The sequence below is a fragment of the Hypanus sabinus genome, chromosome 1 (assembly GCF_030144855.1).
Source record: "Hypanus sabinus isolate sHypSab1 chromosome 1, sHypSab1.hap1, whole genome shotgun sequence".
NCBI classification, from domain to species: Eukaryota; Metazoa; Chordata; class Chondrichthyes; order Myliobatiformes; family Dasyatidae; genus Hypanus; species Hypanus sabinus.
Genome location: NC_082706.1, coordinates 125,875,120 through 125,892,402, shown reverse-complemented (window position 1 = coordinate 125,892,402; position 17,283 = coordinate 125,875,120). Strand labels below are relative to the sequence as shown.

General features: G+C 43.0%; 1 protein-coding gene across 15 annotated transcripts in view; it reads right to left on the bottom strand.

Annotated features, from left to right (window-relative positions):
• LOC132397252 (focal adhesion kinase 1) overlaps positions 1 to 17,283 on the bottom strand; it is a 545,830-nt gene that overhangs the window by 90,956 nt on the left and 437,591 nt on the right. For all 15 annotated transcript variants that reach the window (XM_059975823.1, XM_059975834.1, XM_059975802.1 and 12 more), the window contains 4 exons: positions 16,979 to 17,079; positions 16,256 to 16,371; positions 12,336 to 12,436; positions 1,595 to 1,684 (listed from right to left, as the gene is read on the bottom strand). In XM_059975823.1, the coding sequence (XP_059831806.1) occupies positions 1,595 to 1,684; positions 12,336 to 12,436; positions 16,256 to 16,371; positions 16,979 to 17,079 (408 nt within the window). The remainder of the gene's footprint in view (positions 1 to 1,594; positions 1,685 to 12,335; positions 12,437 to 16,255; positions 16,372 to 16,978; positions 17,080 to 17,283) is intronic.

Sequence of the window (17,283 nt, the reverse complement as noted above, 5' to 3'; positions counted from 1 at the left end):
CAGTTGGAGGTGGAGCAAGTTTCAGAGAATTATGTGCTAGATGCAGAGGTTGGTGGGGTGGTAGGTGAGGATAAGAGGAACTGTATTCCTGGTAGGGTGGTAGGAGGATGGGGTAAGAACAGACGTGTGTGAAATAGAAAAGATGTGGTTGAGAAAGTGATAGTTGATAGTAGAGGAAGGGAAGTCCCTTTCTTTGAAAAAGGAGGACATCTTCTTTGCTCTAGAATGAAAAGCCTCATCCTGAGAGCAGATGTGGCAGAGACGGAGGAATTAAGAGAAGGGGATTTGTCAGGTGGACTCCAACATTTCTTAAAGGAATAAACAAGCATACATTAAGTGCACGTGAATGTAATATGGTTAACAAGATTTAAACCTGGGCTCACTGGAGAGATCAAAAGAAAGAGACTGAGCATGTTTCGGCCTGTCTACTTGATTATACCAGACTGCTTGACTTATAAGTGGACAAAAATGCTCAAAGTCAGAGGACCAGAACTTCAATCAACATCAATGCCTGCACTCCATAGGAAACCCTTGAGGACTGGCCATCATGATTGGGTAATATCTGCAACTTCCAACTTACTGGGGGGTTATAACAATGAAATCAGTTAGCCTGACATGACTCTTGTCTATTTAAAAGCAACATTTCTTTAGGGAATTTGTTGTAAAGTGTTATCCCACTGAATTGTGCAAGCATATTTAACTAAGTGGTTGTAGTGCGCTCAGCAGAGGATGGTGCTCAGAGAGGCTGTGCTGGAGGGGATGGTTGGAGGCTCAGAGGTTTGACGGACTTGGAATCTGCTACGGTTGGGGCACTTTCACTGTGTGCTGCATCTGCGAGGCTGAGTCCGGCAGTGCCGTGGAAGTCCATAGCAGGGGCATTCCCTTTTGCCGTCTGCGTGGGATGACGAGTCTATCAGGAAACTGTGTAGTGGTTTCTTTTGAAATTATAATCTTTTAACATCTTTGGACTATTTTTACTGTGCCCATGGTCTGTTTTTTTAATCAATTATGGTATTGTTTGCACTGTTGTAACTATATGTTGTAACTATGTGGTTTTCTGTAGGTCTTGTAGCTTAGTTTTTGGTTTGTTGGGTAGTAGAGTTAGTCTCCTGAGTTGGTGAGTCTGGGTAGTCTTGTCTTGTCTGGTGGTTTTGGAGCTCCTTTCTGGGGAATGCGCTAAGATGGTAGTGTGATATTAATATGCAGCAGCCTCTCCGGACTCTGGATTTGGGGATTGCCAAATATTACGTGGATTTTCTGGTGTAGTCTATTTTGTCGTGTGCTTTTGTGATATCATTCTAGAGGAACGTTGTTTCGTTTTTTAACTGCATTGCAGTTGTGGTTTCTAAATGAAAATAAACCAAAATTCAATTCAATTCAAGATGGCTGAGCAAGCCCTAGCAATCAGAATATCTGAGGTATTTGCCATTCCTATTAGATGTGAGGATGAAGAAGGTACATTATGCTTCCAACTTGCAAACTTTGCTTTTTTTGAACATATACCCAAAGAAAGCAATGGGAAATTATCAGTATATCATTCTAATTTATTCATAAGGAAGTTAAAGACATATGAATGTCATGCAAGTAAACTTACCAAACATCCAAACATCACTTGCTGAGGTAAACCGACGGAAGTTGATTGATTCAGGAGCCATCCATTTGATGGGTAACTTCCCTTTTGAAGCTGCCATAAGAGGAGGAAAAGTTTACAAATTGTGCTGTCTACATCTTCTCAATGCAACCTAACCACTTTTCACCTGAATCACAAGTCGGCTCTCACAAAAAAAAACTTACATGATCATTAGACAACTGTGTGCATAAAAATAACTTAGTTTTCACAAGGTATGCTTCAGGAAAATATGCTTTTAACATATCAGATACCATACTGTTTTACTATGTATTGGAAGCACACGAGTTATGCTCCCATTTCTGCTTAAACTCATTTTTATTGAACGATTGTGAAATTCTCTTTGAATCAATGCAAGAGAGAACAATTATTGGTATATGGCCAAGAGGAGCTCAACCTTACTTAATCAAACTATGTTCAAGGTATGGCTAAAGCCTAAGAAACAGGCCAATCAATTAATTCATTGACAACTGGGTCACAACTCTTGCAAAGGGCAGATCAATTGACTGAATGTGAATTCATGAAAAAAATTTGAAGTAACTGTGCTTTCAGAGTTACAAACATAAGGCTTCAAATACCGATTGACTATTACAGTTGAAGTTCATTAACAATGTGGCAATGGGCATCGACATGCCCAAAATTCTGGATCTTACATACAAAATAATGACAGTTGAAAGAAACTTGTCTTGCAGCAAAACTTTTTTGTTGAATTCATAACTCACATTTTAAATTCAGCAATCTTTAACATGATTTTAATTGAAAACATGCAGCAGATCCAGGCCGTTGTACAATGATTTACTCCAAAGACTGGGAAAATTCCAGCACTATGTTTTTAAATCAATGTCATTATTACTGAATCATGTGACTGAAGTGTTCAGAACATCTTTATTCTGGTGATATTAGAATGACTGACAAAAGCAAGCTTGACATTTAATTTTATTTATTCTTTTTTCCAGGGAATGCATTGTCCATTCTTATTTGTCCTTGAGAATACAATGATGAGCCATACACTTCAAACTGCTGTACTCTTTCTGGGAAAAGACAGTCTCATAATAGTGTTGTTATGGGAGTTCCAAGATTCAGGCCTTACATATTTACAAGAAAACTGATATATTTCCAAGTCAGCACAGTGTGCATCTTGTTGTCCCTGTCCATCTTGAGAGTAGAGGTCGTGGATTTGGATTTGGAAGATATTGCAGGAGCAGGCTAGGTAAGTTACTGCGATGTATTTTGTGGATAGATGCACTGTGGTCATGGTGCAGTGCTGGTGGAGTTTTCAGATGGTGAAAGGGGCATCAAACAAATGGGCTACTTTATCCCAGATGGTACCAAATATCTTTAGTTTTATCGGAGATGCATTCATTCAGCCATGTGGGAAGTATGGCATTGTGGCGACCTACTTTTTACGCAGGCGTATCAGCTCACAAAATGGCGCACTCATCGGCAGAGAGGCCAGCCCCAAAATGGTGCTGGGCCTTCTTCTTCATCAGCAAGGGGAGAAAGCCCGCATGCAGGAAGAGACTTTTGTAATGCACCTCTGATGTCATTTCCGCCCGGAGAGGGTGGGAATGGAACTGCGTAAAAGCCAGTGCTGCGAAGTTTGAATAAACTAGTCTCGAGCGTAACTTACAGACTGCGTGTCATTATTTCTAGCTCTGTGTGTAGCACATCGCTACATTGGTGATCCCGGGATTTGGACCAAAGATGTTCGGCTCTTCATCTGTTCACGCAGTTTTGCTAAAACTGCCAACTTTCTGGATGCTGCGACCACGTGTGTGGTTTGACCAATCAGAAGCCCAGTTCCAGATTTGGTAGATACCTTCTGATACCATGTGTTACTATTACGTGGTGAGCTCCCTTGACCAGGAGACAGCCACCCAGGTTGAGGATTTCATACAGTCACCCCCGGAAGAAAGCAAATATGCAGCATTCAAAGCTCTGTTCATAGGGACCTTTGGCCTCTCACGGCGTGAGCGAGGTGCCCGCTTACTGCACCTGGATGGTTTGGGAGACAGGCCGCCATCAGCATTAATGAATGAGATGCAGTCCCTGGCTGAAGGACACAAGCCCTGCCTCATGTTTGAGCAGGTGGTCCTAGAGCAACTACCTGATGACATACATCTGCTGTTGGCCGATGTAGATTTCAGTGACCCCCCAGAAGGTGGCGGCCCGGGCAGATGTGCTGTGGAAAGCCAAGAGGGAGAGCGGGGCGTCCATTGGACAGATTACCAAGCCACATGCCCAACAGCAGGCCAGTCCAGGCCCGGCAATAGAGCGCACACAACCCAGAGGCAGGAATGAGGAGGCCAGTGAACAGTGGTGTTTCTACCACTAGCGGTGGAGCACAGAAGCCCGCCGTTGTTGCCCGCCCTGCAAGTTCCTGGGAAATGCCAGGGCCAGCCGCTGCTAATGGCTACGGTGGCTGGCACCAGGGTAGCCTCTTGTACGTCTGGGACAAACAGTCACGACGCCACTTCTTGGTTGACACTGAAGCGGAAATCAGCGTCTTACCCCCAACGGGGTACGACACCCACAAAAGGGAGCCGGGACCCACCTGAAGGCCACAAATGGCAGCACGATACAGACCTACGGCACCTGCACAGTGCAGCTGCAGTTCGGCACCAGCCGGTTCACGTGGGACTTCACACTGGCCGCCGTGGCCCACCCACTCCTGGGGGCGGACTTTTTGCGAGCTCACAGCCTGCTGGTCGACATGCAAGGGAAAAGACTGGTACATGCCGAGACTTTCCAGACATTCTCCTTGGGTGAAGCCAAGTTGCCGGCCCCACACCTGGACTCCATCACGCTGTCGGACAACGAATCCTGGCGGACTTTCCATCGATTCTGGCACACAGTTCACGGCAGCCATGCCCAGACATGGAGTACAGCACCACATTCCGTCCCAGGGACCACCCCTCCATGCCCGTGCACGAAGGCTCCCCCCAGACAAACTCATCACCCTGTTCGGCCTTTTCGAATTCCCCTGAATGTCATTCGGCCGGAAGAATGCCGCACAGACGTTCCAGTGGCTAATAGACGCGGTGGGATGTGACCTGGACTTTGCATTCATCTATTTGGACAACATCCACATAGCCAGCAGTAGTTGCCAGGAGCATCTGTCCCACCTCCGCCAGCTCTACTCCCACCTGAGTGATTTTGGCCTCACAATCAACCCGGCCAAATGCCAGTTCGGACTCGGCACCATCGACTTTCTGGGCCACAGGATTACCAAAGACGGGGCAACACCTCTGCCCGACAAGGTAGACGCGATCCGCCACTTCACCTGGCCCAACACAGTCAAAGGCCTGCAGGAGTTTGTTCGTATGATGAACTTCTACCACCACTTCCTGCTTGCTGACTCCTGCGCCTGAGCGCTGATTGCAACCTGGGTAGCACACTTCGTGATTCCGGCCCACATTACCTCCGACAGAGGTGCCCAGTTCACCTCCAGCCTGTGGTCAGCTGTGGCCAGCCTGCTGGGAACACAGCTACATCACACAACTGCCTACCACCCACAGTCGTACGGACTAGTGGAATGCTTCCATCGTCACTTGGAGTCGGCTCTCATGACCTGCCCGAAAGGGCCTAACTGGGTGGACGAGCTGCCCTGGGTCTTGCTTGGAATCCGCACAGCGCCCAAAGAGGATCTGCACACCTCGTCGGCTGAGCTGGTGTACGGTGCACCCCAGTCGTCCCAGGAAAGTTCATACCAGCCCCAAGGGGGCAAGAGGAAAAACCCAAAGCAATCCTGGACAGACTACATGAAAGGCTTGGCAACCTGGCCCCTGTACTGACTTCACAGCACTGAAAGATCCCGACCTGTGTACCCAAAGACCTGCAGAGCTGTAAGTTTGTATTTGTACGAAGGGGCGCACACCGGGCACTGCTACAGCGGCCTTACAAGGTGATCAGGAACAACAGGTCCATGTACGTTCTGGACATTCGGGGGGGGGGGGGGGGGGAAGAGGAGGTTTTCACAGTGGACTGACTCAAACCAGCCCATGTGGTCTTGGCACGGCCGGTCGAGGTTCAGGCACCGCGGCGCAGAGGCAGACCGCCCAAACAGAGACTGATCCAGACTGTGGATGTTGGGGGGTATATTGTCGGTTCTGGGGAGGGGGTTTATGTGGTGACCCACTTTCTACGCAGGGAACCAGCTCACAAAATGGCATGCATGTCGGCAGAGGGGCCAGTCCCAAAATGGCACTGGGTCTTCTTCACCAGCAAGGGGAGAAAGCCCGTGTGCAGGAAGAGACTTTCGTAATGCACCTCGGAACGGAACTGTGTAAAAGCCAGTGCCGCGAAGTTTGAATAAACTAGTCTCGAGTGTAACTTACAGACTGCATGTCATTATTTCTAGCTCTGTGTGTAGCATATCACTACAGCATCACACTCATATAATTTCAGCAGCTCATCTAAACTTCAGGAGATCTTCATCAGCTTGGTAAATGAGCGTCGGGTAAAGTCAATCAAGATGCGACGTTCAGAGTAATTGGTAGGGTCTGGGAAAATTTATAGAACAGAGAGACCTTGGAATTCATGTTCATTTTCTCAGGGTTGAAATGTCTAAAATCAGAGGGCATGCATTTAAGGTGAGGGGGATAATTTCAAAAGAGATGTGAGGGACAAGTGTTTCTTACAGAGAGTGTAGGATGCCTGGGTAGTGGGAGGGGCAGATACATTAGAGACTATACTCACTGCCACATTAATGCCATATGATAGTGAGTATAGGAATAGAATGAGGTGGAGGATAAATGCGTGGCTGAGGGATTGGAGCATGGGGTAGGTTGATGCAGATTTCTGGATCATTGGAACCACTTCTGGGGCAGGTGTGACCTGTATAAAAAGTTCAGGTTGCACTTGAATCTGAGGGGAACCAACATCCTGGTGGGAAGGTTTGCTAAGGTTATTGGGGAGAACATAAATTAGAATTGCTGGGGGGTGGGAACTGAGCTAAAGTGACAGAAGGGAGGGAGATTGGCTCACAAATAGAGAAAGTTTGGAGACAGTGCGAAAGGAAGGATAGGCAGGTGATAGAGAAGGGATGTGCTCTGTCCGATGGTCTGAGATGTGTCTATTTTAACGGAAGGAGTATCATGACTAAAGCGGATGAGCTTAGAGCGTGGATCAGCACTTGGAGCGATGATGTTGTGGTCATTACAGAGACTTGGATGGTACAGGGACAGGAATGGTTACTTCAAATGCCAGGCTTTAGATGTTTCAGAAGGGTTAGGGAGGGAGGCAAAAGAGGTGGAGGCGTGGTACTGTTGATCCGAGATAGCGTCACAGCTACAGAAAAGGAGCAAGTCATGGAGTGATTGTCTATGGAGTCTCTGTGGGAGAAAGTTAGGAATAGGAAGGGGTCAATAACTCTACTGGATGTTTTTTTTTATAGACTACCCAATAGTAACAGGAACATTAAGAAGCAGATAGGGAGACAGATTCTGGAAAGGAATAATAATAACAGGGTTGTTGTGGTGGGAGATTTTAATTTCCCAAATATTGATTGGCATCGCCCTAGAGTGAGGGGTTTAGATGGGGTGGAGTTTGTTAGGTGTGTTCAGGAAGGTTTCTTGACACAATATGAAGATAAGCCTACAAGAGGGGAGGCTGTACTTGATCTGGTATTGGGAAATGAACTTTGTCAGGTGTCAGGTCTCTTAGTGGGAGAGCATTTTGGAGATAGTGATCACAATTCTATCTCCTCTGCCATAGCATTGGAGAAGGATAGGAACAGACAAGTTAGGGAAGCGTTTAATTGGAGTAAGGGGAAATATGAGGCTATAAGGCAGGAACTCAGCAGCATAAATTGGAAACAGATGTTCTCAGGGAAACGTATGGAAGAAATATGGTAAATTTTCAGGGAATATTTGTGTGGGGTTCTGAGTAGATGCGTTCCAATGAGACATGGAAAGCATGGTAGGATAAAAGATCCGTGGAGCACGAAGGTTGTTATGCTTATGAAAGGTTCAAACAGGAAGGACCTTAAGAATGAAATTAGGAGAGCCAGAAGGAGCCATAAAAAGGCCTTGGTGGACAGGATTAAGGAAAACCCCAAGGCATTCTACAAGTATGTGAACAGCAAGAGGATAAGACGTGAGAGAATAGGATCAGTCAAGGGTGACAGTGGGAAAGTGTGTATGGAACTGGAGGAAATAGTGGAGGTACTTAATGACTACTTTGCTTCAGTATTCACTACGGCAAAGGATCTTGGCAATTGTAGGGATGCAGTGGACTGAAAAGCTTGAGAATGTAGATATTAAGGAAGAGAATGTTCTGGAGCTTTTGGAAAGCATCAAGGTTGATAAGTCACCTGTACCAGATGAGATGTACCTCAGGCTACTGTGGGAGGTAAGGGAGGAGATCTCTGAGCCTCTGGCTATGATCTTTGCATCATCAATGAGGACAGGAGAGGTTCCGGAGGATTGGAGAGTTGTTGTTCCCTTACTCAAGGAAGGGAATAGGGATAGCCCATGAAATTATAGGCCAGTGAGTCTTACTCCAGTGGTTGGTAAGTTGATGAAGAAGATCCTGAGAGACAGGATTTATGAACATTTGGAGAGGCAAAATATGATTAGGAGTAGTCAGCATGGCTTTGTCAAAGGCAGGCCATGCCTTATGAGACTGATTGAATTTTTAGAGGATGCGACTAAACACATTCATGAAATGTATATGGATTTTAGAAAGACATTTGATAAGGTATCCCATGCAAAGCTTATTGAGAAAGTAAGGAGGCATGGGATCCAAGGAGACATTGCTTTGTGGATCCAGAACTGGCTTGCCCACAGAAGGCAAAGAGTGGTTGTAGACAGGTCGTATTCTGCATGGAGGCCAGTGACCAGTGTTGTGCCTCAGGGATCTGTTCTGGGACCCCTACTCTTTGTAACTTTTATAAATGACCTGGATAAGGAAGTGGAGGGATGGGTTAGTAAATTTGCTGATGACACAAAGGTGGGGGTGTTGTGGATAGTGTGGAGGGCTGTCAGAGGGTACAGCAGGACATTGATAAGATGCAAAACTGGACTGAGAAGTGGCAGATAGAGTACAACCCAGATAAGTGTGAGGTGGTTCATTTTGGTAGGTCAAATATGATGGCAGAATATAGCATTAATGGTAAGACTCTTGGCAGTGTGATCAGAAGGACCTTGGGATCCAAGTTCACAGGACACTCAAAGCTGCTGTGCAAGTTGACTCTGTGGTTAAGAAGACATACGGTGCATTGGTCTTCATCAGTCGTGGGACTGAGTTTAAGAGCCGAGAGGTAATGTTGCAGCTATATAGGACCCTGGTCAGAACCCACTTGTAGAGTACTGCGCTCAGTTCTGGTCACCTCACTACGGCAAGGATGTAGAAACCATAGAAAGGATACAGAGGAGATTTACAAGGATGCTGCCTGGATTGGGCAGCATGCCTTATGAGGATAGGTTGAATAAAGTCGGCCTTTTCCCCTTGGAGCAATGGAGGATGAGAGGTGACCTGATAGAGGTGTACAAGATAATGAGAGGCATTGCTCGTGTGGATAGTCAGAGGCTTTTCTCCAGGGCTGAAATGGCTAGCACGAGAGGGCACAGTTTTAAGGTGCTTGGAGGTAGTACAGAGGATATGTTTTTTACGCAGAGTGGTGGGCTGCCAGCGGTGGTGGTGGAGGCAGAAATGATAGGCTCTTTTAAGAGATTCCTGGATGGTTACATGGAGCTTAGAAAAATAGAGGGCTACGGATAAAGCCTGGGTAGTTCTAAGGTAGGTCCATGTTCAGCACAGCTTTGTGGGCAAAGGGCCTGTATCATGCTGTATGTTTCTATGTTTCTTAGACTTTTAAGGGAAGTTCAGATAGGCACATGAATGTTAGGAAAATGGAAGGATATGGATAAATTGTAGGCAGAGGGGATTAGTTTTGTTGGCCATTTGTTTACAAATTTATTTGGTTTGGCACAATATCGCGGGCCAAAGGGCCTGTTCCTACAGTGTACTGCTCTACGTTCTGCATGGTTCCCCAAAAGTGAAGACACAAGTAGATAGACTGGTAAAGGCAGCATCTGGTACACTGCCCTTCAGCAGTAAGAACATTAAGTATAGAGGTTTGGAGGTTATGTTGCTATTGTACAAGATGATGGTGAGTCCACACTTGGGAGTATCCAAACCTTAACGTCAAACCTGCAGACAAAGGAGGTGCAGTTCTAGTATGGCAGACTGACTTCTACTTTGCTGAGGCCGGGCGGTAACTCTCAGACACCTCCTCATACCTACCCTTGAAGAGGGCCTCACTCCAGACCATAAGAACTTTCTCTAAAAGACCACCACTGACCTCATCAAACCCTGGAGAACTACCATTCACTGCCACCAAACTGATGGTTCCCTTACCCTGCACCGCTCACTTTTACCTGCTACGCAATATACAATCTGCTAGATTCACCTTTTGTGTCCAGTGCTCCTGATGCGACCTTGGTGAGATCCATCATAAATTGGGGGACCACTTCATCAAGCACCTCTACTCCAACCACCAAAAGTGGAACTTCCAAGTGGTCAAACATTTTAATTATGATTCCCATTCCCATTTTGACAAGTCGGTCACTGACCTCCTTTTGTACCATGATGAGGCCACACTCAGGGTGGAGGGGTGGAGAAGCAACACCTTATATTCTGTCTTGGTAGCCTCGAACCTGCAGTATGAGTATTGATTTCTCCTTCTGGCAAAAAAAATTCATTGCCATCTCTTTTCTTTTATTCCCCACTCTGGCCTCTTACTACTTTCACCTGCCAATCACCTCTCCCTGGGTCCTCTCCTCCTTTTATAGTCCACTCTTCTCTGCTATCAGGTTCCTTCCAGTCCAGTGTTTTATCTTTCCCAACCATCTGGCTTCACCTATCACCTTCTAGCTAGCCTCCTTTCTTACCCCCACACCACCCTTTTTATTCTGGTGTCTTCCCCCTTTCTTTCCAGTTCTGAAGAAGGGTCTCAACCCAAAACATTGACTGTTTGTTCATTTCCATAGATGCTACCTGACTGGCTGATTTCCGCTCGCATTTACTGTGTGTTGCTTTGGATTTCTCATATCTGCATAATTTCTCATGTTCATTGTGATCAGTTTTGTACTATAGGAAAGATGTTATCAAACTGCAAAGTTTAAACTGACAAGATTTACAAGAATGTTGCTGGGACTCGAGTTATAAGGAGAAGCTGAAGAGGTTAGAACATTTTTCTTTGGAGTGTAACTGACTGAGAGGTGATCTTCTAGAGGTATACAGAATAACAAGAGGTATATAGAGGATGAATACACTCAGCTTTTTCTCCATAATTAGGGAATCAACAACTGGAAGACACAGAGGTGAGAGAGAAAAAGTTTAATCAGAACATGAGGGCAAAATTTTATTTTTACACAGATGATGGTATGAACATGGAATGAGCTGTAGAGGATGTGGTTGATGCAGGTACAATAACAACTTTTTAGAAGACAGTTGGTCAGGTACACGGATAGGAATGCTTTAGAAGGATATGGGATAAATGTGGTAAATGGAACTAGCTTGGTGAACCATCCTAGTTAGCATGGACCAATTGGGCCAAACAGTCTGTTTCCATGCTGTATGATCACAACTAGCAGTTTTTAAATGCTGGAAACATACTAAGTGCTAGGAGGCAGGTCACTCAACACAGGAAACCCAGCCTTTGACCTTCTCGTATTGCCAGAGAATTAGTTAGCTGGTCAATTGCAGTTTATGGTCCTGGTTACTCAAGGACGTTGATTATCAGGGGCAGTGAATGTTAAGTGTGGGTTGTTAAGACTCTTGTTGGACAATTGTCATTGTTTGACTCTTCTGTGGAGCAAATGTTACTGCCATGTATCAGCCCACGAGCTGGCTGATGTCTAAGTCTTGCTTCAAACAAGCAATGGTTTCGTTAGCTGTGGTATTGCCAACAGACACTGTACAATTATGAGTAAACATGTGAATTCCAATCTTATGACAGAAGCAGCTGAAGATGGTTAGTCTAGGACATATCCTGAGCAATTCTTGTAGTGATATATTGGGATCGGCAAGACTGATACCCATCAATCTCTATCATTTTCCTTTGTGTAATTTGCACCTCCAACCACTTCCAATAAAGTTCAATAACTTCAGTTTTACAATGGGTACTTGATGCTATAGCTGACCAGATATTGCCTTAATGTCAAGAAGTCACTCTCAGCTTATTGCTGGAATTCAGGCCTTTTATAATGAGGCCACATTGTTCTGGTGAAATTTAAACTGGGAACCAGTGAACAGATTGAATTGTGAGGAGTTGCCAGTTGACAACGAAGTGGCTGACTTCTGCCATCACTTTGCTGATAATTAAATGTTGACCCTTAGGTAGATTACCAAGCATTTCTGAATGCCAAACTGTATATTTCATCTATCAGTATCTTATCAAGTTCCCAATAATGTAATGGAGTAAGAGAATTGAACAACAGTGTGCTACATTTTGTTAAGGCTCCTGGAAGTGGGGTATCCATTCTCTCAAGTGCTCTAATTATAAATTAAATTGGATCAGTAATGATTTCTATAGAATTTCAGTTTATCATTTCAAAACCTATTTTCTCATTTGGAACCATACATTATATATTAGTGCACTCACTATTAGCATCGACTAGATGAAATCAAATATCATAAAATCCATTCCATTTGCTGGATTGGCCACACAATTTGTAATATTGTTTTTAACCCTCATCCATACCTTTATAGTAAGTGCTATCTTCCATGTATCTTGACAAACCAAAGTCTCCTAACTTTACACAGTCCAATGAGGATACCAAAACATTTCTAGCAGCAATATCCCTGTAAGAGAAAAATGCATGATTAAAATGATAATGGTATACTCATTCAAGTAGAAGATCCAATCAAACAAAAACAATGACCCAGATTCTGCTGGTAAATGACAGAATGAAAGAGTCAACATCTGCCTGCTTAACTGGCAGCAGACATGGGATTTCCAAACATGCAAAGTCAAACGTGGAAATCTTAAACATGCTGAATGAAAGCAGATTGAATGTATTGTCAGAGATTGAGTTTGCCAACAGACTACAATACATACACAGCAGGAAGAAAGAACAAGGCAAATGAGCTACTTCTTAAAATTAGGTCACAATTATTCTCGCAATTATTTCAAAATGTTTGATTTATCAGATTTTAAAGTCTTATTAATAGTTTAATGAATTAAAAAGCAGATTTCTGGGGAAACTGTGGGTCTAGAAACATTGGTGGGGGTGTGGCTGGTGGGATGCAGAAGGAACTTTCTTCCCTTTCTCCTTGTATTCCCCACTTTGGCTTTTTCCCTCTTCTTACCTGCCCTATCACTTCTCCCAGGTTCCCCTCCTTTCCTTTCTCCTATCCCATCAGTTTCCTTCTTCTCCAGCCCTTTATGTTTCCCACCTAAAATATGATGACACTTATCACCTTCCAGCTAGCCTCCTTCCCCTCTGCATACCTTTTCACTCTGGTGTCTTTCCCCCTTCTTTTCAGTTCTGAAGAAGGGGCCTGGCTGAAATGTTGACTGTTTTTTTTTTGCATAAATGCTGTCTGATCTGCTGAGTTCCTGAAGTATTTTGTGTGTGTTGCTTTGAAAGGAACTATCAATGTTTAGGGTTGAGTTCCTGCATCAAACCTGAGAGTAGAGAGGGAAGATAACCAGTATAAAGAGAGAAAGGTGAGGCACAAGCCAAGTAGGTGATACATGGACCAAAGAGGCACAAAAAATGGTGGGTAAATGGAGAAAGAAGGGGGAAGAATAGGGCTGCTGGGAGACAGAGGATGGTGAGTGTTAAGTGAAAGGGGAACCCTTGTCTCACCCTTCCCTCTCCACTCTCAGTCCTCATGTAGGGTGTTGGCCCAAAATGTTGACGGTTCCTTTTCCCTCACAAATGCTGCTTGATCTGTTAAGTTCCTCCACAAGTTTGTTTGTTGTTACAGATTCTAGCATCTTGCAGTCTCTTAAATTAGAACAACTTTGTTGTAATAATTTTAAAATGCTTAGAAGTTTGACAGCAGGGAAACCTATGAGCAAAGCTATCGCAAACACAAAGTATTCAGGGAATTATCATTACCAAAGGCACACCACTGTACTTGTGACACATGCTATTACTTGCCACTGTAACCTGGCAATAAAGGTGCACCCACTGACAAACAGGAACAAGAATATGCAGTGGCAAGTGGCAGCAAGATATAATCCAATCATTCGCTTAGATTTCCCACTCTCCCACGTATGTTAAAGAAATTGTTTAAATGGAAGAATTTTTCATGTTTGCAAATTGTGGACAGATGTTAGTAACAAAGAAAAGCCACCAAATAAACACTTACAATTTGTAGAAAGTGGTAATTAAACACAATAAGGACAACATACATAATATAAAATTCCATTTCAGAAATATCCTTTTAGTTGCTTTCTTTACTGTTGTCTGATGCAAAGCCCCTATGTCCATAGGCATTAGATTTCACCCCTACTTTTGTGATTTCTCATGGTTATGACCTTGTATCAGTGACAATGTTATTGCTCAAGATACTACATGATCTTTTGCCATATTGCACTGGAAAGTCAGAAAACAACTTGCAAGATCATTGATAGTATAACCTTGATATTCAATGTTTTAATAGGGTGCACAAGGAATGAATGATAATTCTTTTCTCAATGAATTAAGATTTTCTCCCATTAGCAAAGTTCTGTTTTGTGAAATGTGTTACATATACCTCAGAAAGTGTTCAATTAGCACTAACTCTATACATTATGGAACATGAAGATTCTTAGAAAGAGTTTTAATTTTTTTTTCTTCAGCATTCTTATGCACACAGATTCAAACTATACTACAGAGAAAACGAACTGGTGAGCACTCTTCTTTATTTATTGACTGTGGTACATTTTACCTATGATTAAGGAAATCACAACTGTTCATTATAGCCAATATAATCCTAACATAAGAAAACGATCACAAGCATGGTCATTCATCTCTGCTGAAATGGAATCAGCACCAGAGCTCGGCAATTAACAAATAAAATATACTTACAGTATAATAAAAAATGTAATAAAAAGAAATGTTGGAAATGTTCAGAATGTCAGGCAACATTTTTGGAGAAAAAGATTCATAATGGATGATTATTAATCTAAACAATTACTCTAAGATGTAATGAGTACTTTCCAGCACATTTTCATTTATTACATATTCCTACAGTGCTGTGCAAAAGTCTTAGGTACATATAAACAGATAGGATGCCAAGATTTTGGACAATTCTGTATTTCTCAACATGGAATGTAGAGTGAGTTTGTGAATCTGGTGGGAGCACAGCATGTTGGGAATGGCACAGATGGAATGCTGTGGGACAGGTGACAAGAGAAGGAATGCTGGGGCAAGGGGGTGGTGCAGACATACCCAGTCCTGTGTCACCAGGCAAAGTCATTTGATTCCAAACAATTAATTTATTGACCACTGCAGAATGTCTCTCTGGTGCTTCCTGCTCCCTCCCCTCTCCCTTCCCTTTTTCCCAATCATGTTTCCTCTCTCCCTGCCACCATCCCATATTCAGTCCACAATATCAGAATCAGGTTTATCATCACTCATAAATGCCATAAAATTTGGTTTTCTTTTGGTTGCGGCAGCATTGTGCCATATATAAAATTATCACTGTACTGTGCAAAAGGGAGGGGGAGGGAGGGAGAGGGAGAGGGGGGTGGAGGGGGGAGAGGGAGAGAGAGAGGGGGAGAGGGGGAGAGGGGGGGAGAGAGAGAGAGAGGGGGGAGGGGGGGAGAGAGAGAGAGAGAGGGGGAGGGGGGAGAGAGAGAGAGAGAGGGAGGGAGAGGGAGAGGGGGAGAGGGAGAGAGAGAGAGGGAGAGAGGGAGAGAGGGAGAGAGGGAGAGAGAGAGATGCCTAAGACCTTTGCACAGTACTGTACATATGCAGGTTTTGTTCATACTTAAAATGATTTTAAAAGGGCTTTTGAATTCTTGGTAGATCTTAAGATCTCATGTCTAGCTTTACGATGACTGCAGTGACATTCTACTTTGCTCTGTTTCAGTTGACTCACAGTAATTCTTTCTGAATTGTACATTTCTAAGCAGTACTTTAAGGTAACAATTTCAAGATTCAAGCTGAACTTTATTCTGTCATTTATGTGTCATTCAGCAGGAGGCACTCATTTTGTACCAGTTCCAAAATTGACCGCATTCCTTGACACAGAGACTGGAATACGTCATATGATGGTTCTGTTTTATTTTCTTTCTATTTAAGATGGCCAATACTTTCTAATAGGGAAAATAAGCTATATTAAATACAAGCAGGTGTTTGTAACTTAGATCTCCATTAATCCATCAGGTTAAGTGCACAATGTAAAATTCTAGTGTAGCTCATCCACTGCTTGTTGGGGTGCACTTAAATACTTGATGGGTCAAATAAAAGGCAACATCTGTATGTAAACCAAGGTACATAGGGGTATCATTTCCCTCAAAAACTCAAGACTATTCCAAATTAAACAGCATTTTTACACATCTATTATTAATTGATGTATGTTTTATATGCATTTGAGTTCTATTTCTTATGTTACAACAAGCAAAAAATGTTGACAATATTTTTCCCTCGAAACAAATGAACTAAAAACTGCATATTTACTTACCGATGTACAAATCGCTTACTCTCTAGATAAGAGAGTGCTGTACTTAGCTGGTATGCATACAGAATTAAGGAGGCCAAGTCCAAATTGTATTTCCTTACTTGCAAAAACGACCGTAACTGAGTGGAAAATATACCAGTTGAAAACATTAAAATGCAGTTCCAGAAGTTTTACTTTTTTGAGACACACAATCACCACTGGAAATGAGAAAAGTAGCACATGAGAAAGCTACACAAAATCACTTCTAATTTTGTGGCACCTTAGTTTTACATTTCTGCTGTTTGTTCAAATTCTACCTTGTTAAATTTTTGGAATTCTAATACCAAAGTAATAATTATGAAGAGGAAATGAACTGATCAATTTAAGATCATAACCAAAAAGAATAAGGAAGTTTTCTTTTATAAATGATCTTTTTTGATGACATGAAATACTCTTATCAGAAATGGAGCACGCAATATTTGAGTTCATCAAATGCACAATTATTTGAAGTCACAATTGCACCACCTTAACAAGACTTCCTTGAATTTTTTTGCATGAAGTATTAAAGTAGATCATTAATTCAACTGTTGTACATAATTTGTCAGACATATGTGTGCTTTTTAATAAATGTTTACTGGATCCTCAGGTATCTCATGTCTTTCTTCATCACTTAACATTTAGAAAAAAAAAGAAATTAAGACTTCTGATAACAATCATGTATGTCTGATTATATCCTTTGGTACATACCTCTCCAAAGGTACACAGCTCCATAATTATCCAGACTGGATTTTCGGTTATTACGCCAATCAGCTTCACTATATGAGGGTGGTCAAACTGCCGCATGGTTACTTTTAAGAAAGAAAATTAATTTTTGTTACTCTTTAATCAAGAACATTTTTTAAACCAGAAAGAAAAAGAGATAGGCCAAAACAATATATAACTGGAGTAAGGACAATCAGCCCCTTGTGCTGATTCAATTGTTCAATTAGCTCATGCTTAATTCATATACCAAGATTATTACAATGCAATTTACACTCCATCTTCACCTAATA